At 43.1% G+C, this 24,495-nt stretch overlaps 1 protein-coding gene across 1 annotated transcript in view; it reads left to right on the forward strand.

Moving 5' to 3' along the window:
* Nucleotides 1-213: 213 nt before the first annotated feature.
* Nucleotides 214-24,495, forward strand: part of LOC146788618 (uncharacterized) — a 192,113-nt gene continuing 167,831 nt past the window's right edge. The window contains 1 exon segment of the mRNA XM_085633186.1: nucleotides 214-4,060. Coding sequence (XP_085489312.1) covers nucleotides 214-4,060 — 3,847 coding nt within the window.

Consider the following 24,495-nt stretch of genomic DNA (forward strand, 5'->3'; position numbering starts at 1 on the left):
TGTGTTACCACGATGAGCAGTAGCATATCAGGCACTGCTGTGACATCATTTCACAGCAATAAGATTTCAACCCTAGAAACAACAGCCACAAGCACAACTCCAGCTTCGACAATGACTGGCAGCAGTAAAGAGGTCACACGTGGATTCAACAATACCAGTTCAGCAAAGAACAATGCACTCAATCCATCAATAATAATCAATCATACTCCAGAAATGCCCACCAGCCAGGAATCTATGACAACTGCATTTTCTGCTGCAACTGGAGCTCCTAACTATACTACAAACACAACCCACATTACAGCAAATTATGGCACTTCTGGAATGAATTTAACTACAAAAACAGTTTCAGCAGCAAAAAGCACAGCCTCAGCCACAGCGGGTAGTTTATCTCCTGCCGTTTCATCAAATGGAGCACTCTCTACTATAATACATATGAATTCCAGCCCAATCTCATCTGAAGTCACTAAAGACAGCTCACAGCTACAAGGAGGCAATAATAACTCAACAACTGCAGACATTGATATTTCATTATCAACAAAATTAGTTACATCTACCAATCAGAGAGCCCAAACTACCTTCTCAACTGTAAGGACAAACCCCATCTCAGATGCTCATATCACCTCCGGTCCAGCATCACTAAACACAATCCTTGCCACAGCTACACATCTGATTTCTGGAACAGAGAGCAGCATATTCAAATCTACAATTAGTCAAGCTAGTTCACAATCACAAGGAGGCACTGCAACACCTGATGCAGTTATCACAAACCCAGTGAGAACTGCCATACCAACAAACAAAGCAAACACAACTAACTCCTTATTTGCAAACTCAATCCCTGTCACACTTTCTAAAGCAACAGTATTGGTAACTAATGCTGATTCTGGTACATCTTTGTACAAAACCCTTACTCCTACAACATCAACAGCAGGCAGAACCGTGTTTACAATTTCTCAATTAACCACAAGTAAAGTTACAGAGCATAGAAGTTTGGCAACAACAGTCACTATTGCAGGTTCAGTTAATGCCATCAATCTAACAGAATCAACAACAGCTTTATCTTCAACAATCTTTGATGGCTTCTCTACAAATGATATTTCTACAACACAAATAAAACAAACAAGCATCACTGCAATATCGACTAAAAGCAGAATTCCTATCGCAGTTTCTAACGCACCTTTAGTTACTGACACAGACCAAACAAAGTCAACCATAGCATTAAGTACCACCACACCTAAGGACTTTTTAACGAGTGCTACTTTCAATACATTAATGCACACAACAAATATCACAATTGAAGCAACAGTCAGCAGAATCCCCATCACTATTCTGAACGTAACTTCCGTTAAGACCACAAATCAGATCAAGTCAACTGGAGTGGTAACTCCCACAGCTCCTGCCACACTGCTTACTAGTGATAATTCGGACACTCTGATGAGCAAAACAAGCATAATATCCACGCTAAGTATAAGTAAAATCCCCAGTACAGTTCCTCATATAACTTCAATTAAAACCACACAACAAACAAAATCAATCACTGCAGCAACTTCCACAACCCACGATGATTTATTTACCAGAGCAATTTCTGGTACAACAAGTCAACCAAAGATAACAAAGCCATCAACAGTTAGCAGAATTCCCATCACAGTACCCGATGTAATGTCAGTTAAAGCCACTGATCAAACAACATCAACTGGAACCGCAACAACTCAGGCCACGATTGTCTTGAAAACTAGTGCTGTTTCTGGTCCATTACCAAGCCAAGCAAACAGAACTACTGCATTAGCTGTAAGCAAAATCCCCATCACAGTTCCAGAAGAAACTTCCATCAAAGCCACAGTTCCAACAAAGTCATTTTCTTCAGTAATTCACATGACCAGTGATGCTTTGCTTAGTACTGCTATTTCTGAAACATCTACAGAAAAAACAAACAAAAGTACACTATCAACTGTAAGCAAAACCCTCAACACAGTTCCTTATGTGACTACAAACCAAACAAAGTCAACTGCGGGAGCAAATAAAACAACACCTGATTTCTTGCTTAGTAGTGCTCTTTTTGCTACATCAACAAGAACAACAAACTCTTCCACTCCATCAAATGTAAGCAAAAATCCCTTCACAGCTCCCATAGGCAGCATTCCTATAACAGATACTAAGAGCACTTCAGGCTTAACCTCAGACCAAGCAGGGTCAACTACCACATTAACTAGCACAGTATCTGACATCTTGCTTACTGCTAGTTCCACTACCTCAAAGAACAAAACAAACATAATAACTGCACCAACAGTAAACACAATCCCCATCACGGTTTTAAATATAACTTCAAATAAAACAAAAAACCAAACCATACCAGTGACTACCACAGCTTCAACTGTTCTGCTAACTAGTTCTATTTCTGATACAATAGCCAGCATAATAAACATCACTACCACATTACCTGTAAGAATGCCGTCCGTGACAGTTCCTAATGTAACTATAATTAAAACCGCACTCCCAACGCCATCTTCTGCAGGAACCACCATAACTCCTAATGCCATGCTTACTAGTGCTGCTTCTGGTACATCTACAAACAAAACAAGCTTAACAATAACACCAACTGCAGGCAAAACTCTCATGACAGTTTCTAATGTGAGTTCATTTAATACCACAGACCAAACATTGTCAATAAGCAAAATCCATACCACTTTTTCTACTGTGACTTCTGTCATATCAACAGAACAACCAACAGCAACTACACTGCCAACTGTAACAAGCACACTATCTACCACAATTGCCACAAGTACATCTACAAACAAAATAAACTTAACTGTAGACAGAACTCTCATGACAGTTCCTGATGCGAAATCATTCAATAACACATACCAAACACAGTCAACTGCAACAGTTACTACCACAACTCCTCATTTCTCGTTTCCTAGTTCCTTTTCTACCACTATAAGAAATAATTCAGACACCACTACAGAGTCAATTGTAAGCAGAATTCCCATCACTGTTCAAAACTTACCTTCAGTTAAAGCCACAGACCAAACAAAGTCAACTATAGCAGTAACTACTCTACCTCCAGAGGTACATACTAGTTTTAATTCTGCCACTTCCACCAGAAAATCTAATATACCTAGTGCATCCACAGAAATAAAAATCCCCATCACTGTTCCTAATGTAACTTCAATCAATGCCATAGACCAAACAAGGTCAAGGATTTCAGTAACCTCTACAGGCCCGGTTGAGTTGCGTACAAGTGCTACATCTGTTACATCGAAAGACAATACAGAATTAACAACTTCATTGTCAGTAAGCAAAATGCATACCACTGTTTCTAGTAAGACTTCTGTTACATCCACTGAACAAGCAATGTCAACTACACAATCAACTGCAACAAGCACAGTATCTACAAACAAAACACACTTAACACTGATATCAACTGAAGGTAGAACTCTCATGACAGTTCCTAATGCAACTTCATTCAATACCACATACCAAACAGAGTCAACTGCAAAAGTTACTACCACAACCCCTCATGTCTTGCTTCCTAGTGCTCTTTCTACCACAACAAGAAGAAATACAAACACAACCACAGAGTCAACTTTAAGCAGAATTCCCATCTCTGTTTATAATGTCACTTCAGTTAAAGCCACAGACCAAACAGAGTCAACTTTAGCAGTAACTACTCCAGCTCCAGTCATCATACTAACTAATGTTAATTCTGGTAAAACCACAAGAAAATCTAACATAACTACTGCATACACAGAAAGCAAAATCCCCATCAGTGTTCCTTATGTAACTTCAATCAAAGCCACAGACCAAACAATGATAAAGACATCAGTAACCACTAAAGCCCTGGTTGCCTGGCTTACAAGTGCTACATCTGTAATATCAACAGGCAAAACGAAATTAACAACTTCATCATCAATCATCAAAATTGATACAACTGTTCCTAGTGTGACTTCTGCTATATCTACAGAACATTCAATGTCAACTACACAATCAACTCTAACAAGCACAATATCTAGCAGAACAGCCACAAGTGCATCAACACCTACCACAAGGCATACTGCAACTGGTGGTAAGTACAAACCATTTAAGTCTGTTTACGTTAAACATTGCATTTAAGAATTCCAATTTTTGACCTTTGACTTTGTGGTGAATGTGGTGCTTGAACGCTAATATTTACTGATTGGGCAATGGATCAAGCAGTGGGCAGGTGTGGCGATTGGCATCTGCCACCCAATTGTAAATGAAGATATAACTCATACTAATGGCTAAATGCATGGCAAATGTGGATTGAAATTATGTTACCGGGCTCTAGATCAGCATGTTCTAGGAGTCTGTTGCTAATATTTGTTGTGCTACAAGTATAGCCACCACCCCAACTGAAGGCACAGCCCTATTACAGCTGATAATGTCAACCCCGGTCTAAAAGCCCAATAAAAGTACCAACAGAAGTAAATCCAACCACACATCTAGAGACAGATTTATCAAACGTTCATGCAGCAAGCCACCTTGCTGTGCTGAACTGCATGGAAAGGAAAAGCCAGGAATGTGAGGGTTTAACATTATACAGAGCATTACTGTATTTTCCTTGCACTGGCACATAAACTGCTGCCTAGCGCCAACGCAGTCACCATTGTCACATGTCTTTGACTTACTAGTGCATTGTGTTTTCTTTTATTTCCCCTTTACCTTCCCTCCCCTATCTAGGTCATTTTTCTAAGGGGCGTATCAGCGATTGAGTTGTGGCTTGTCTGGAGTTAGTACACAGCGCGAGCCCGCTCCCTACACATAGAGGACGTACACCCCCTCTGCACTTGCACTTAGCACTACACTATTTTTTCACTGGTCCTGTGGAAGCACCAAGGATTGTTCTGACCGTCTGGGCGCGAAACATGTCGACCTTACTTTTTCAGTTACCTAGGGCACATTACAGCCCATAAGACGTTACGCACAACCGTCTGTTTTTTTAACATGGCAAAGGGACCAACACATTAAATAATTTTTACTCTCTCTATCACTCATATACCCACGGGGCATTTTGGACCCCACAACCCAAACCAATCCCCCAACACACCCGCACTCATCAAACGGCTGTTTCTCTTAAAAGATCTCCGATAAAGCCACCCTTCGGGGGACCCGTGGGGCATTGCAACGCCGGCCCAACGAGGAGCAAATGCCCAGTGATGAAGCATGACACATCTCGGGGTGTGTGAAGGCAACAAGAGGCAAAGAGTGGTCTCTCTCTCCCCCACATAGGGGATCCAAGACCTAGACCCTATCCATTTCCCTTTTCAGTTCTCAAACCCTTTCGCCTCCTCTCTTCTACCTGTGGGTGACTTTAAAGCACCCACCCCTCTGGAACAGTGACCCCTTATTTGGTTGTACGACTTGATAATGGAGCATGGGCACTGGACCGTAACTCGCTCTTGGTCCCCCTCTCCTCCTCTTTGATACTAAGTTTGAATTTGTTTCTTTTAACCATCCTTTCTGTGTAGCAAAACATTGGCCTTCAAAGTTATTCTGTGAGGCCCATAGCCAGCTTATCCACTGACCTAACTTTCTCTGTTTACTAGAGCATGAGCTACCTCCTTTGTAGGTTCAACTTGGAGCGGCAGATATTAATTGAGTATCATAACTATTTAAAAGCAGAGACTTTTATTCAGAGATCCATGATGATGGGAATTTCACCTGAGCGGCTTACCAAGTGACTAGTCAGTCATTAATAAGCTAATCCCCCACTTACCCAAGATTACATTTTTCGAATCTATTAGCATGTTTCTGCAAAGTTGCCGGACATACACATTTAAATGGGATTTCTGCCTGGATAGAAGGGATCTTTAACCATTGCCATAATTGTCATTGTTTTTGATTGGAAATGGTTACTGTTCAGTATCTTACCAATTTTGGGATCCTGACTGAAGGAATATGGAGGTCTGGGTAGTAGATATTCCCAGTTGTCTTATTTCCCAACAACAAATTGTCTTTGATTTGTCAAACTTGCAAAACCGTTAATTTTTAGTAAGAATTTTGCAAAACAGTATGCTTTCTAATCAGGGACAGGCAATCTGCTTTCTTCAAATGTCAAGCCTATGTTTTTCAAACTAATCAGAGGATAACATTTTTTACAAATAAAAGTGTCAGGTGAATTCAGAGACATCTATTTTAGGTGGAAGAAGCAATATACAATTGTTAGCATATAATTCACATTTTGGGGCTCCTGGAATCACTGCCTTAACTCTTTTACTTTCTCTCAGCATTCTAGAATGTGTCTTTTCTTCTAAGTGGTATCTTTCTCTTGACTCCAACTATAGCCCTGGACCTGTGCATCTGGAAGTGAGACTCCCAGAGCAACAGCGATTTTGAACACCTTTGACCACCGCTGATGTAAATAGTTCTGTCCTTCTCCTTGTTGACCTCTCTTCAGCTTTAACACTTTACGCCACCTACATTCTGTAGAGAAAGTCTTGAATGAAGCCATCTGACAGTTGTAATTATGGGTCCTGAACTGATTAATGCTATTCATATTAGGCACTCCGCAGTCTTGCTTTTTGTGTGGAGTCCCACAAATAAAACAATAAAACAAATCCATTTAATATAATGTAATAATTGTATAATTCCTTTACATACACTAGTAAGAAAAGCGTATATATATATATATATATATATATATATATATATATATATATATATTCACTTAAAAAACCATAGGTTTTATAGTTAGCTGGACATTTCACTCGTAAACAACCATTGAAATTCCCCCGTTATAGTTAGTTCAGATAACTATAACTCGCGCGCCCGCAATCCACTGCTCATGACGACACATATTACATCACTCATGACATGGTCAGTGTCATCACTCATGACATCACTGATGACATCATCCTTGTGATAGAGTGGCGGTCGCGCGAGTTATAGTTATCTGAACTAACTATAACGGGGGAATATCAATGGTTTTTTACGAGTGAAATGTCCAGCTAACTATAACATGTGTGAAACCTATGGTTTTGTAAGTGAATTTGCAAGGTTTTTTAAATGCTAATTCCTAACTATAACGTGTGTGAAACCTATGGTTTTTTAAGTGAATTTGTACGGTTTTTTAAATGCTAAGTTATGTATGTTTTATTATATTTTTTATATATTTATTTTACAATAAGCTACCTATGTATATAGTTATAGATTGACTGTATCCTGTAATATGGAATGGCTCATTTAAAATGTTTATTTTTTTTTAAGGTTTTTGACCGTGCGCGCACCCCGCGATTTTTTGAAAAAAAAAAGGTTTTTTCACCCTTCAGGGACCCCCTGACAAAGGCTAGGTGGTCAGGTACTCTATACCCTGCCCCCTTTTCACGTTCTCCACCTTTCTTTTTTACTGTCACACACAAAACACACAAAATGGCGGCCGACACTTCCTGATTTCGACCGATTCAAATGTTGACTGACATGTAACCACCAATCAGAATTACGCTCGCGCACGTTATGGTGCGCGCACTGTGCGCGCACGGTGCGCGCTTATAGATATTTATGTACTTTTAACTGCAATTTTCTCAGGAACTACTGAACAGATTGACACCATATATGCAAAAGGCACATGCCTGACGTGAGGACTACCTCTTTGCCAAATTTCAAGTAATTCTGTTCAGCTGTTCGGGCTGTACCTTCGACTAAAGGTCCTATGGGAAAATGCATGTGGAAAATGCGTTTTGGGACCCCCCCTTTTTTCTCAGCCCCCGCTTGACGAATCACCCCGAGACTTTCAGGGTAGGAGCTGAGCGGAGCGCCCCATTAAATTTTGCGAGGATTCGTCAACCGGCGCCAAAGTTATTCAAAATAGAATTTTCAGATTTCCTATGGAAACTCGGTCCTAACTATAACTATCTACTGGCGACCGCCATTAGATCATATATATATATATATATATATATATATTACCTATTGGCGGTCGCCAGTAGGTAGTTATAGTTAGGACCTAGTTTCCATAGGAAATGCTTTTTTGTTTTCCCAACAACTTTGGCGTTGTTTGATGAATCTTCGCAAAAGTTTCAAAACTAGTGGCCTGCTCCGGTCAGCTCCTGTTTTGAAAGTTTCGGGATGATTCGTCAAGTGGGGGCTGAGAAAAAAGGGGATCCCAAAGTGCATTTTTCCCATGTTATTTTCCATGGGAAACTTTAGACAAAGCTACAGCCCGACTGTTGAACGGAATTATACCAAATTTGGCAAAAAGGTAGCCCTTGGTTCAGAAAGAGTCCTTTTTGTTAAATAGTGTAAATCCGTTCAGTAGTTCCTGCGAAATTTGAAAAAGAAAGATTTTGATATCTAGGGCAGCGGTGGGTTCACGAACCCTCCCGAGCACGAGCTTCACTGTGATTGGGTGCCAACACTCCAAACCAGGAAGTGTTGGTCGCCATCTTGTGACTCGGTAGAACCGAGTCACAAGAAAACAGTGAAACACAGTGAAAAAACAAGAAAAGGGGGCAGGGTAGAAACACCCCAACACCCTAGGCCTGCTCAGGGGGTCCCACAAGGAGCTCCAGGGCCAAAAAAGTCATTTAAAAAAAAAAAATGATTGGCCAAATTCACCCTTGGGTCGCGAATCCAGCCAATTTTATTTATTTTTTTAAAGCGCGGGCTCCTGTGCTTTGTTGTATTTAGGACCCTGGGTGGGCCAGGTCCCGGGGGCACTGAAGCAATGTGTGGGGGGGTCCCAATCCCTCCTATGCTGCCCTGGGGACCGCCACCTCCCCAGGGCTTCACTTATGAGTTGCGGGGGTGCACGCAGCCCCCCCGCAGCCCCGGGTACCACCACCTCCCCTGGGCTCTTTATTTGATTAAAAATAAATGTGTGGGGAGGGCACAAGCCCCCCCACATGCCATGGGGACCACCACCTCCCCACCGCTTTGAATATTAAAGGAGGGGGCCATGCAGCCCCCCTCTTGGAGACGTTGATGGCCCTGGGGACCACCACCTCGCAGGGCTGGCTCCTGCAGTGTCCTGGAGTGGCCACCCCCGGTACACTACTGTTTGCTATGAGAGGGCGGGATCCATGTCATAGAAACTCTGATTTGGATTTTGTAAGCGAGAGCTTACAAAATCCAAACCACATTGCTTTTGTTAGCAGCTCCCCATGTTGAAAAGCAATGCCAGCTCCCACAGGAGGCGGGGAGCCGGCGGGACCGTGGGGGCATTGGGGCTCCCCCCATGGACCCCATCGGAAAAGGCCAGCCCCGGGGGATGGAGTCCCCTGGGCCAGAAGTGGCCGAGGAAGGGGGCCACACGGCCCCCCTCTATCAATAAATAGAAAACAATAAAGAAAAAAATGAGGCACAGCCCCGGGGGATGGGGTCCCCGGGGGCACTAGAGGCCTAAGGAGGGGGGCAATGCAGCCCCTCTCCTTTAGAAATAATTTAAAACAAAATGAAAATGTTGCCAAGCCCCGGGGGATGGGGTCCCTGGGGCCAAAATTGGCCTTGGGAAGGTGCCCGCACGGCTCCCTTCCTGTTTATTTTTTTTATTTAGAAGAAAAGAGCAGGCCCTGGGGGATGGGGTCCCCAGGGCCCCAATTAATGTAAAAGAAGGGGGGCCACACAGCCCCCCTTCTAAAATAAAAGAAAAGAAAGCTGTCATCGCTGCAGAGGCACCGCCCCCTAACTGCAGCAAACGAGTCCCCTGGTGCGTTGTAAGTTGGGGAATTAATTTACCTTGAATACTGAGGGTCCCTGGGGGCCAACTAGCCCACCAGGTACCGCCAGTATGTGCCAGAAGCTGCGTTGCAGAGAGGTGTTCAGAGGCCAAGCCCCTTTTTACACCTCTCTCCAACGCAGCTCTGTGGCGCTTACTGGAGGTACCTGCTGGGCTAGTTGGCCCTTGGGGACCCTCAGGACTCAAGGGGAATTAATCCCCCAATTTACAACGTGCCTCAGGGTGCATTTGCACACTTGTCACATCAGGCCCCGCCCCCTCCCTGCATCACTGTGAGGTTTTGCGGATTGCCAGCACAGGGTCTGAGGGTCCCCAGCCTAGAAAAGCCTTGCTCAGAAGTCTGGTGCCCCTTGTGACTGGGCACTGCAGATGCCGATGCAGCTGTAGTGATGACTTTCTGGTTTATGTAGTTTTTGTTGCTCGTTCTCCTCTGACCCTGCGTTTTGGGACCATTTTTTATCTTTTTTCAATGCTGTGTCTCATTAGCGGCATAAAGACATTAAGTCATTTTCCTGGTTTTTGGAATTCAATTTATGTTCATTATTGACTTTCTCTGGCTTTGGCGATATAAATTCAGTGAGTATTGTTGATTTAGATTCCTGCATTGGACTTCGACGTACAAAAGACCGTCAGGAGGCATTATGGGATGTGCAGTTTTTTGCAAAGGCTATGGCAGGCATTCATGCCGGGATTGCACACACGCTGTGTTCAATAGACACCTTGGACAATTGAGAACTGTACAATCCCATGACGTCGTGTCCAAATCAGTGAATATAGTGCGAACTCTCATTTGGGCTCAATAACGTGCAACATTGCTCCAGCTGCTCATTTCGTAAGCCGGTACCGGCACAATTTTTCACCAGTGTAAAAAACCACGAGTTCATTTTGTCGTGAGTGATTTGCACAGCGTGCTCTTATCATATATTTTGCAATCTAATGAGTGCTGTATTTTTAGAGGGCTTTGGCGTCACATGTCATTTTATTTAGCTAAGGACACTTTGGACTAATTACAGGACGTGCACTTTAATAAACAGACTGGTGACTTTGAACACGCCGATTACTGACAATCTTTGGCAAATGAAATCAGTTTAAGCATTATGCTGATATGTGTACTACATTGTGTTGCATTATTGTTTTTATTTCATTCCATGAAATTGTATGTTTTATCATTCATAATCTTTTGGTCAACGATAGTGCTATCATAGAACAATGGGTTTATGTCATGTTACTGCTTTTAAACCAAAGTATGCCTTCTATGTCCATGCTTATCTAGAGTGGAAAGCGATATAAATACCTACTGAATTTTAGCGCCAAGTAGATTGATAAAGGTTGCTGCGCAGCCAAAACGCTTCTCTCTGTCGCAGAGTCGGGGGAGAACCAAGAAAATAAATATTGGCACATCTTGTCAGCCTTGTGTATGTGCCTTCCTCATATGGAGTAGGATTTGGTGTTTTTATATATATATATATATATATATATATATATATATATATATATATATATATATATATTATCTACTGGCGGTCGCCAGTAGATAGTTATAGTTAGGACCGTGTTTCCATAGGAAATCCGCAACATTCTATTTGGAATAACTTTGGCGCTGATTGACGAATCCTCGCAAAAGTTTCAAAATAGGTGGGGCGCTCCGCTCCGCTCCTTCCCGGAAAGTCTCGGGGGGATTCGTCAAGCGGGGGCTGAGAAAAAGGGGGGGTCCCAAAACGCGTTTTCCCCATGCATTTTTCCATAGGACCTTTAGTCCAAGCTACAGCCCGAACGGCTGAACAGAATTACTTGAAATTTGGCAAAGAGGTAGTCCTCAGTTCAGGGATGTGCCTTTTGCAGGTCTGGTGTAAATCTGTTCATTAGTTCCTGAGAAAATTGCAGTTAAAAGCATATATATATCTATAAGCACGCACCGTGCGCGTACGGTAAGCATACCGTACGCGCACGGTGACGTGCGCGAGCGCAATTCTGATTGGTTGTTAGATGTCAGTAAACATTCGAATCGGTCGAAATCAGGAAGTGTCGGCCGCCATTTTGTCTCTCGCAGTCTGAGGCAATGAAAAACAAAGGGGGAAAACGTGAGAAGGGGGCAGGATGGACAGGTCCTGACCCCCTAGCCTTTGTCAGGGGGTCACTGAAGGAACCCCAAGGGTAAAAAAAAAAAAAAAAATTTTTTTCCGAAAAATCGCGGGGTGCGCGCACCGTACGAGCACGGCACGAACAACACATCGTGGGCGCTTGGTGCGCGAAGCGCACCAAGCTCCCACAGCGTGCGCACGGTGCGAGAAGCGCACCGTGCGCGTACGGTACGCGCACGGTGAAAAAACTTACACAAATAAAATAAAATACATAACTTAGCATTTAAAAAAACGTACAAATTCACTGAAAAAACCATAGGTTTCACACACGTTATAGTTAGGAATTAGCATTTAAAAAACCTTGCAAATTCACTTAAAAAACCATAGGTTTCACACATGTTATAGTTAGCTGGACATTTCACTCGTGAAAAACCATTGAAATTCCCCCGTTATAGTTCGTGCAGGCAACTATAACTCACGCGACCGCAATCCTCTGCTGATGACGTCAGATATTACATCACTGTATTTAGACACTTATTTACCCATGACTTCTTCCATTAATTTTTAGCTATACATATATTACAAATATTTTTTTTTTCAGAAAGACACATATGTCATCAGTGATGTAATATCTGACGTCATCAGCAGAGGATTGCGGTTTTTTAAGTGAATATATATATATATATATATATATATATATACAGACACACACAGTGCTATCCATGCCGAGCTGTAAAATGACAAAAGCCATTTACCACTCCAGGCCCAGTATTACAGCTTGGGATTGGTGAAATACCATCCAAGCCAACCTGAAGTTAATAAAAGCTCTCTGAAGAGCTGTGATGACAGCAAAACACGTGTCAGGGGTTACTTTTATTCATGTCAGGTTGGCTTGGAAAGTATTTTACCAATTCAAAGCTGTAGTACTGTGCCTGGAGAGGTAAATGGATTTTGTCATTTTACAGCTCAGCATGGATAGCACTGTGCTAACCCTATGCTTAAAGACTTTGCTGTAGAAATGACAAAAGACTTTGTCCCTTTCTATCTTGGCATGGATAGCACTGTGCTAATCCTATGCTTAAAAACTTTAATAGAAAAGCAGACATTTGAGGTGATAAAATTTAGAGTGTCGCTGGTGTTGAGGGTGCTCTATACAGGAGCTGCCTTCCACCTAAACTTGGGAACTACCCAGAGTTCCCTGCTTCTTTTTTGCATAATTTATGCCTCACTCTATGCCTGCAAGGATATTGTTTTTATATATATATATAAATAGCCCGAAATGTTTGGCGTCTTGCTGGAAATGCTTCTTCGCATTTTGCCTACTGCCTGCAAATAAAGAAGGTGATACTTACTTTCGTGTTGGCGTCTCTATGCAGGGCAATTTGTGATGTTTGGATTAGGAGAGCGGCGCGCCTCGCCGCAGAGATGCCCCCCGCATATTCAGCAGGCCTACAGCGCCTGACAATACGGGCGCTTTGAGGGGAAGTAAGTGCCGATTTTTGCAGGAATGAACATTGGCAGGCACAGTGTGTTTTTTCTTTTTTGGCACCCACTTGGGAAAGACATTTTTAGTGTTTGAAAAGTCCCGGAGCACCCCCCCCTTGGGTTAAGTAGGACTACCTGTCCCACAAAGCAATTCTGCAATTCGAAGTCCCGACATGGGCGGAGTTATATGGTAATAAGTCCACACAGCTGCCAGGACTTTCAACATACGCCAGTGAACAAGGGCATGGTGCCCGAAACGTTTGGCGTCTTGCTGGAAATGCTTCTTCGCATTTTGCCTACTGCCTGCAAATAAAGAAGGTGATACTTACTTTCGCGTTGGCGTCTCTATGCAGGGCAACTTGTGATGTTTGGATATATATAAATATATATATATATCTATATATATATATTCCAAATAGAATGTTGCGGATTTCCTATGGAAACAGGGTCCTAACTATAACTACCTACTGGCGACTGCCAGTAGGTAATATATATATATATATATATATATATATATATATATATATATATATATATATATTACCGCTGCAACTCCCCTTCTCTCGTTAGGTTTCTCTGGAGATAGACAGCACTCACGGGAGGCCATTTCCGTAAATTTATTAACAGGAAACTTCACACGCTCACAAAACAGACGCGTTTCGGTAACAACCTTTTTCTATGTTTACCGAAGCGCCATTTCGCCATGAATTTAAACATTCAACAATTTCATGGATATCGACAAGGGACAAACGTAGATCACGTTGTCCCAAACATTTCATTTCCTCTTAAACATCAGCGCCATCTTGAGATGTCCAGGCCAAATCCTGACATCACGAGAGGCTGGGATGCTTTAACATATGAGTGCTCCCCAAATAAAGATATTCAACCCACCAATGGGTAAACATTGTTTCCAAACTCATATATATTAGAAAATGCATGTGCTACTGATCCGTCATAGGTGTGTAGAGGTATTGAACATATTATAAATCTTTGTACTGAAGAGTAACTCTGTGTGCTGATAACAACAGTTGACGACTTGTGTCCAAGATTTTTGGATCTGCTTAAAAAAAGTTTCAAGCAGAGCAAAGACTCTATGTAGTAGATACTAAGGCCCATATTTATCATATTTTTATGCAGCGCAACCTTGTTGGCTGCTTGAAAGGGAGGAATGCACCGTATTTAACAATATACTGTGCATTCCTGTCCTTGCCTAGTTTTGGTGCAATTTTGGCTGCAGCAAGCAAATGATGGACGGAATTCTGACAATGCAAACATTCTCCCCCAATCAAACGATCTGGGTTAAATCCATCATTCTTTTGCCCAGTATGCCACCCCAGTTTAGACCCAGCCATATGCAAATCAGTCTTGACCCTGTGCCCCATAGGAACAGTCCAGACCGAACTGCCAGGCCAGGTCCTCCTTGGACTGGAAACAAGCATCCTGGGACCGGTTTCAGGGTATGTCACCCTTCTTCAACCAGGGTAGCTTGAAATCCAGTGGAACAGTGAGCAAGGGACCCACGTCTGGGCATACCCATCCCACTTAGGGCAAAAAGTGTTACAGCAAACAAATGATGGACGGAATGCTGACAATGCAAACATTCTCCCCCAGTCAAAATATCTGGGTTAAATTCATTGTTCGTTTTGTCCACTACGCCACCCCAGTTTGGACCCAGTCATATGCAAATCAGTCTTGACCCTGTGCCCTATGGGAACAGCCCAGACCGAACTGCCAGGCCAAGTCCTCCATTGACCGGAAACAAGCATCCTGGGACCAGTTTCAGGGTATGTCCCCTTCTTCAGCCAGGCTAGCTTGAATCCAGTGGCACAGTGAACAAGAAACCCACGTCTGGGCATACCCATCCCACTTAGGGCGAAAAGTGTTACAGCAAACAAATGATGGATGGAATGCTGACAATAGGGGTGGGCGGAATTTGCGAAATTAACTTTTGCAAATTATCGCGAAAATGTTTAAAATTATCGCAAACAAGCGGAAATATCGCGAAGATGCGGAAGTTTTTTTCCGGCATGTTCGCGAGATTTTCTGCATGGTTGCGGGTCGCCAACTTACCCATGTGGTTGCTTGCGGGCGCGGCCATCTTGTTTTGAGTTGTCTCGCGGTGCATGATCGCGAGAAGAAAGACGTGATCGTGCGACGCATGACGTCACTGAGGGCGCGAACTGTCGCGAGACAGCGCAAATGGCTAAAAACAATACAACATCTCATGGAGAACGCGACCGGATCAAGAAAACTTGTCGGCGAACGCAGGGATTCAGGTAAGGCGATCGCGCGCGCGCGAGAATGTATTAATTTACAGCACGAGCAAGAAACAAATTATCGCCAAGCTGCGGAAACCGGATATTTTGACATGTTCGTGCTCTCCGCGGAACGCGAAAATGTCAAATTATCGCAATTTCCGCGAACTGAACGAAATTTTCGCCCAGGCCTAGCTGACAATGCAAACATTCTCCCCTAGTCAAAAGATCTGGGTTAAATCCATCGTTCTTTTGCCCACTACGCCACCCCAGTTTGGACCCAGCCATATGCAAATCAGTCTTGACCCTGTGCCCCATGGGAACAGTCCAGACCGAACTGCCTGGCCAGGTCCTCCTTGGACCAGAAACAAGCATCCTGGAACTGGTTTCAGGGTATGTCACCCTTCTTCAGCCAGTCTAGCTTGAATACAGTGGCACAGTGAGCAAGGGACCCACGTCTCCACGTGCTCCACTCCAAAACTGCCAAACCAGTAGTCAGTCCACTGGCCAGATTATACGTTGTGATCCTGGTGGGTGGTCCTGCAGTGGCAGTCCCACAGTGGTGCCTTTCTAAGGTGCATAGGAGAGCCTTAAAAAGGCACCACCTTAGGAGTGCCGCAGCCTATTGCCGCAAGGACAGAAATTTACAATGTTGTGCATTTCTGTCTGTGCAGGAACGGGGTGCAAAAATACAAGGGGCTCCCTGCATGCACCCCGTGCACAGAGGCAACAGGGGCCCTGTAGTGCCCCCTTAGTTTCCCCACTGCCACCCTTTTCATTAAGGGCTCAGCTGCCATGAAAAGGGTTTCATTTAGGGAACTCATAATATGCTTGGCAGTGATGCAGCAGGACCGCCAGCATATTACAGCCTCACACCACTCCACCACCTCCGTGGGAGAAGGAATCAACTGTGGTTGCGGCAGTCCTGTGGTGGTCCCACTGCTGTAGTTGTATTACGGTGGGTGGACCGCAAGTAATTTGGTCCTTTGCCCCTTTCTAGCTCAGAGTGGATGGCACTGTGCTAATCCTATGCTTAAAAAACGTTGTTAGAAAAACCGAAAATTGAAGGGAGTAGATTCAGTGTTGCTAGTATTGTTGCTTTCTATATACAGGAGTTGCTCTCCATCTAAACTTGGGAATTACCAAGAGTTCTCTGCTTCTTTATTACCTACTGGCGGTCACCATTAGGTAGTTGTAGATTTCAAGACACAACTACAGCCTGAACTACTGAACGGTATTCCACCAAATTTTGCAGAAAGGTAGCTGTTGGTCCAGAAAGCGACCTTTTTGTAAATTGGCATAAATCCAGTCTGTATTTTTTAAAATATTAAGGAAAATCCAAATTTGCATATATAGGGACGTGGATCCTCCAAAGATCCGACAGTCTCTGTACTCAAATCTGATTGGCTGCCAATGCTTCAAACCAGGAAGTATTGGCAGCCATCTTGGTACGTATCTTGAGCCGAGTGACCCAAAAAATGTTAAAAAAAAGAAAAGGGGGCAGGGTAAGAACACCCTGACCCTAGGCTTCTTGGGGGGGAATTTTCAGCGAGAGTCATGTTGGATCCGCGGCTCCCACTGAAAAAGAAGAAGCACAGGCTCCCGCACTTATTAAGCTCCCGCGTGGGCTAGGGCCCGGAGGCATGCATTCATAAATTGATCAAATTGATGAGGGTGTCTCCCGAACCTCCCATACACAGGGACCACTACCTACCCGGGTCTTATAGAATAGAAATGGGAGGTCTTGGGGTCCAGTCCTCAGGGGACCACAACCTCCCTGCAGCTAATTTATTTGTAATAACGGGCCCTCACAGACCCCCGGGTCCCGTGGACCTCCCCTGGGCCAAATGTATTTTTGAAATAGGGGGGGAGCTGTTCTCGGCCCCAGGGACCACCACCTCCATGGGCAGGCCCTATGAATTCATGAGGAGGGTGGTGCAGCCCCACTCCTAGAGCCATAGATGGCCCTGGGCACTGCTATTCCCCAAGGCTGGCTCCTGCTATGTTCCAGGGTGCCCTCCCTGGGACATAGTTGTTTGCTGTGGCTTGGCGGATCTTTATTACTGCTGCCAAGTCACGGCAAACGCTCCGATAACAAGCAAGCAAGTGCGTAAAAATGCTCTTGATAGCCGGAAGTGGAGCATTAATCTGTTTCTCTGCCTGCTGACATGCAATGCCTGGCTCCTGCAGAAGGTGGGGAGCCATGTCATGAGTGATGAAATATGTGAGGTCATAAGTAGTGCATTGCTGGGACGTAAGTTATAGTTAGCTCAGATAACTATGACTGCTGAATTTCAATGGTTTCGTACCAGTGAAATCTTAGCCTAACTATAATGTCCCTGTAAAGTTTTGTTTTTTTAAGTGATTTCTCATGGTTTTATAATTTTATTTTTGAACTATAACTTCCCAGTAACCTATGGTCTTTATATATATATATATGGGGTCGTGGGGGTCAAAACGCGTTATGGCGGATATGCTGGGCATCTAATAAAAATTCACTGAATTGCACCAAGAACTTTGGGTCCGTTCTTCGTCTTTCCATATAGAATATTGGAGCAGCTGCTGCTGAGGCGAATCCTGCGAGATATATATATATATATATATATATATATATATATATATATATATATATTATCTACTGGCGGTCGCCAGTAGATAGTTATAGTTAGGACCACGTTTCCATAGGAAATCCGCAACATTCTATTTGGAATAACTTTGGCGCCGGTCGACGAATCCTCGCGAAATTTTCAAAATAGGTGGGGCGCTCCGCTCCGCTCCTACCCTGAAAGTCTCGGGGGGATTCGTCAAGCGGGGGCTGAGAAAAAAGGGGGGTCCCAAAACGCGTTTTTCCCATGCATTTTTCCATAGGACCTTTAGAACGAGCTACAGCCCGAACGGCTGAACAGAATTACTAGAAATTTGGCAGAGAGGTAGTCCCTAGGTCAAGGAAGTGCCTTTTGTAGGTTTGGTGTAAATCTGTTCTGTAGATTCTGAGAAAATAGCCTTTAAATCAATATATATATCTGAGCCCGCTTACGGTACGCTTACCGTACGCTTACCGTAAGCGTACGGTGGCGTGCGCGAGCGCGATTCTGATTGGCTCTTAGATCTTAGTAAACATTCGAATCGGCCGAAACCAGGAAGCGGCGGCTGCCATTTTGTCTCTCGCACTGAGTGTTGTTTATCAAACAAGATGGCCAAAAACATGTTACGGGGCTGTTTTGACAACTCCCTCCCACATAGTCATGTTGAGGGAGTCCCCAAACATCCCCCAAGAGCAAAAACGGTTTTATTTTTTTTTCGGCAATTTCGCCGAGTACGCTTACCGTACGCTTACCGTAAGCGTACGGTAAAAAAATAAAAATAAAAAAAACACTATCCACACTTACCCCACCCCCTGTGCTTTTGGTGGCCGTAGGCCACCAAATGTACAGGGCTTATTAATAGGTAAAAAAAACTAAATTTTGGCAACATGAAATTATAAAATCGAAATAAAAAAAACACTATCCACATTGACCCCACCCCCTGTGCTTTTGGTGGCCGAAGGCCACCAAATGTACAGGGCTTATTAAAGTTGATAAAAACCGTGCACGGAACGAACTGCGTTAAGTGGGCGCGCACGCCTCGAATGGCGTAAAGTAACTTAGCATTTAAAAAAACGTACAAATTCACTGAAAAAACCATAGGTTTCACACACGTTATAGTTAGGAATTAGCATTTAAAAAACCTTGCAAATTCACTGAAAAAACCATAGGTTTCACACATGTTATAGTTAGCGGAAATTTTACTGATAAAAAACCAGTGAAATTGCCCCGTTATAGTTAGTGCTGGCAACTATAACTCACGCAACCGCAATCTTCTGCTGATGACATATGTGTCTTTATGAAAAAAAAATATTTGTAATATATGTATAGCTAAAAATGTATGGAAGAAGACATGGGCAAATAAGTGTCTAAATACAGTATTAGCATCAGCAGAGGATTGCGGTCGCGTGAGTTATAGTTGCCAGCACTAACTATAACGGGGCAATTTCACTGGTTTTTTATCAGTAAAATTTCCGCTAACTATAACATGTGTGAAACCTATGGTTTTTTCAGTGAATTTGCAAGGTTTTTTAAATGCTAATTCCTAACTATAACGTGTGTGAAACCTATGGTTTTTTCAGTGAATATATATATATATATATACATAGGAAAATAATTTTTTGTTTTGCTCATATTTTTGGCGTCGTATGACATATCTTTTGAAAGATTTCCAACCAATTTCTTGTTTTCAGATCAGCTCCTATCTTGAATGTTTGGGGGTGATTCATCAAGAGGGGGGCTGAGAAAAAAGGGGATCCCAAAACGTATTTTGTCCATGCAATTTCCATAGGAAACTTTAAACGAGGCTAGAGGTCAAACTGCTGAACGGAATTACGCCAAATTTGGCAGGGAGGAAGGTCTTGAGCCAGAAAGCAAACGCTCTGATAACAAGCAAGCATGTGCGTAAAAATGCTCTCGATAGCCGGAAGTGGAGCATTAATCTGTTTCTCTGCCTGCTGACATGCAATGCCTGGCTCCTGCAGAAGGTGGGGAGCCATGTCATGAGTGATGAAATATGTGAGGTCATAAGTAGTGCATTGCTGGGACGTAAGTTATAGTTAGCTCAGATAACTATGACTGCTGAATTTCAATGGTTTCATACCAGTGAAATCTTAGCCTAACTATAACGTCCCTGTAAAGTTTTGTTTTTTTAAGTGATTTTCTATGGTTTTATAATTTTATTTTTGAACTATAACTTCCCAGTAACCTTTGGTCTTTATATATATATATGGGGTCGTGGGGGTCAAAACGCGATTTGATTATGTAAACTCCAATAGGGTATGAACTCTTGTGGGTATTTTACCAATTATTATGTGCTTTTATGAATGACAAGATTATAATATATACAATGCAATTTTTTGTTGAGTATATACTTGTACATTAAGCATATGTCTTGCATTGGACTACTTCACATGAGTCTTCCTTCTCTTTCCATGTTTAAACCTCATCTCGTGCCGAGTATCGTTCTTCCTATTTAAGGAAGTGATGTGTATTTACTTGTTGTCATGTGATCAAGGCTCAGGGAGAGCCGAAACGTTATGACGACATCGTTGCAGTTGAGAGATTAAAACCTATTGCACTGAGAAGGTGGTCCGTGTTTGTGTTATCTGTTCAGAGGCTACGAGGAGGCAGCCCTGCCAGGGATAAAATTGATCTGATATATTTGGCCGAGTGGCGACGTACGTCCAGCACACGGGACCCTCTCCAAAAAGGACAACGCCATTTACGGAGCCGTTTTCCCGGTTTGCTGGGTATTTGTTGGATACCTTGGAAGAGGTACGGCGTTTGTCCCCCCAGAGTCAACGGAGCAGCCAGCGGTGGGCGGAGGCTATGCAGGAGCAACCCTCGGGCGGAGCTGAGTCAGAGGACAAGCTACACCGGAGGTAATCACTCTCAGTAACCGCGCTTTATCTGCAGCTTTCCGAATCACGGGGGAGGAGAGTACAAGTGCAGTCAGGGAACTACAGATTGGGTAAACAATAGGAATACCAACTGGTCATTCTCTTGACAAATTAATCAAGCTACAACACGCAATTGCATATTAGCATGATGTCGGCCGACAACATGATGGAACGCGAGGAAGCAGCATCAAAAATGTTTGCAGACGGTCCCCAAGCACTCGCGAACATACGGGAAAAAACGAGCAGCGAACCTATAATTCAGAACAGCACTATCAAAGAGAAAATAAAAATACTTGAAAAAAAGCTACGCAATGAACAAAGCAAGTGGTGGGAAGCCAAATCCTTACAGAGTTACCTTGACGTAAACCGGATCCCCAGAGGATTGCGCATTCTAATGGCGCCGAACTATGAGAGCCCTAACCCTGAGATGATGAAGGAATGGGCGCGGACAGCAATCTAGAGGCATCACGTCGCCTGGTACAAATTCTAGTTAAATATGCAGAAATAGACAGGGCACAGTTATTAAAAGACATTGATGTAATCCAAGAGGAAGTACAAACCATGGAAGACAACGAGGAAAAGAAAAAATTAATGGATGAAATGAAGGAGAGACTAAGGAAGGAACAAACGAAAATAATGGACAGGAAAACGTACAAATTTCAAAGGGACCGCAATGACTACGAGTTGGGTCAAATCTTTACCTTCTCCAGGAAATATGATGCATATAGAGGCCCGAAAGCCAGATCTCTTAATACACCCAAAGTTGTGACAAACAACAGAGAACAATGCGAATCAACGATATCTGATATCAGTACTTATACCAGCAGCGAGTCTGAATCGGAACAACGTTCTAAAGTTGTGAGCACTACAACTAAGCCACAGGAGGAAATGCATTTTTTATGCCAGGAGAGGATGCAGTCCCTACGCCCCCGCACTCTAAAGAAACAAGAAGAAAACTTGCCAACTACAAGCGCAGGCAGAGGTACAGGACGCGGAGGCGGCACCTATTACAAAAAGAGAGGCAGAGGCCAATGGAAGGCGAAGAACTAAGAACTGTTGACGACGCTACCATTATTAACCTAACCAATGTCGTCCTCACCCAAGAAGAGGAACATATTTTGAAACTTGGCTTGTCCTACGCTGCACAATCCAATTTTAATTACATTGATACTAGGTTTGATACCTATAAAGCCATACGCAAATTAAAACTTCGCAAATTTCATGGTCTGAGAAATGCAAGTATAGCAACACCTGAAACCAATGTTACATTTGATACAGGATCTGTCTCAGAATCTCAGATACCCAAAGAAATTTTCGATCTATGGCACAACAATGAAGCTGGCACTCAGGTTGTCACACAAACACAAGGAGGCAATATCAGTGGCCAGGAGACAGCCAGAAAACAGATTTCTCCTTTAACACCTTTCAAACCAATCTCCACGTTTGTCCCAATACTTTTATGAGACTCTATTGACATCTACAATGAGATTGTTACGACTCAAATCAAAGACTTGCATAAAAAAAAATTAGCATTAAGAAAAATCCCTATGATGCTAAGCAAGCCAGATACTATGCACTTATCCAAAAACTGAGAAATGATAAGAGCATGGTTATACGAGGCAGCGACAAGGGAGGAAACATTGTGCTCATGCCTAGAGCTCTGTATGACAAAGAAGCCTATTCACAGTTGAACAACCGTCAACACTATGAACGTTGCAATATGTCCAGTTTGAAATCTCTGCAATTGGAATATCAGAAGAAATTGCTGAAATGGAAGAACAAACTCTTGCTATCCAATGATGAGTATTCATATCTGAAAAGTGATTTTCCTAGAGTGCCGTTCATTTACTTTATTCCTAAAGTGCACAAAGACATGGTTAATCCTCCTGGCAGGCCTATTATATCAGCCAGAGGGGGCCTCTTGGAAAAAACCTCTGTTTATATCGATTATTTTTTACAGGGCTATGTTAAATCACTTGATTCATATATTCAAGACACTGGTGATTTTTTACTAAAGCTTCAAAAGATCAAATGGAAGATGGGATATTGGATGCTTGCACTTGACGTGTCGTCCCTATATACTAGTATAGTACACAGTGATGGCCTGGCAGCGGTGGACTATTATCTATCAAAAAGGGATGAACAATTCACTGATCATACCAACATGCTTCTAGAAATGTTAAAAATATGTCTCAACAACAACATATTCATGTTTAACAACTTGGTATACCGGCAACTCCAAGGAGTAGCTATGGGGGCCAGCTTCTCTCCAAGTTATGCATGTTTGCACATGGGAGCTCGGGAGGAGCTGGTCCTCAAAACAGAGCATAAAGACATAATAGACACCAATGTTATAGCATGGGCTGAAAACATATTCCCTATTCCATGTACAGATGGAATTTTTAGCAACATTTGAGCGTGTGTCATCTGGAAGGCCCAAGCATAGATCTGGAGGTCCGGACCAGCTAGTCCACCTTTCTCCCTTCGCCGTCTGAGTTTTTTCCATGCTAACCTCCCATTTTTATTTTTCCAGATGAATGAAGAAATATCGCTCTGCATCTTACTAATGAGCGATGCCTCAAAATATAGTGGAATGGTGTTAAAGATGTAGGTCAATTTAGGCAATATGGACATCTTTACTAAGTTAGCACGGCCCAAAACTGTTAGGGGGAGATGAACCCAAGATCCCATTAACTTCCGGCATTCTTTAGCAACAATAGAAAAATTCATAGTAGCGATCTTATTTATATCTTTAATAATTCTAATACCTAGATACCTCAAGTTGTTGCTCATTTGCTCATTGAATCCAGAGAGGTCGCTGTTCCATGCCATGATTTCAGTTTTGGCAGAGTTGACCTCTTATCCTGAAATACTTCCAAATTCAAGAGCTAATTTAATAATTGCAGGGAATGCCGTACTAATCTCCGATGTCATAATCAAGATATCATCAGCATATAACGACACCCTTTTTTCCCAATCCCTATATTTAAAGGATTTGATATTATTATCCTCTCTAATTTTTTGGGCAAAGGGCTCAATAAAGATATCGAAAAGGAGCGGAGAGAGTGGGCATCCCTGTCGGGTTCCTCTTGTAATGGTGAAAGGGTCGGACAGACCTCCATTAACCAAAACGGATGCAAGGGGATTATGGTATAGGAGCTCGACAGCTCTGCGAAAAGTGCCACCAACGCCAAACCTCTCCAGGGCCCCCGACAGGTACAACCAGTTGACCCTGTCGAAGGCCTTGGCGGCATCCAGCGTCAAGATAGCTAGAGGTAAAGATGAACTTGTGGCCATATCTATAGCTCCTATAAGGTCATACGTCAGCTCACAGAGCTGGCGACCCTTAACAAAACCTTTCTGGTCAAGGTGCAATACAGAGGGGACGACCTGACACAGTCTCTTAGCCAGCAGTGATGCAAAGATTTTATAATCTGCATTAAGTCTTGAGATTGGGCGGTATGAGCCGCAGTCAGTTGGAACTTTGTCTGGCTTGAGAAT

Source organism: Triturus cristatus, chromosome 11 (genome assembly GCF_964204655.1).
Source record: "Triturus cristatus chromosome 11, aTriCri1.1, whole genome shotgun sequence".
NCBI classification, from domain to species: domain Eukaryota; kingdom Metazoa; phylum Chordata; class Amphibia; order Caudata; family Salamandridae; genus Triturus; species Triturus cristatus.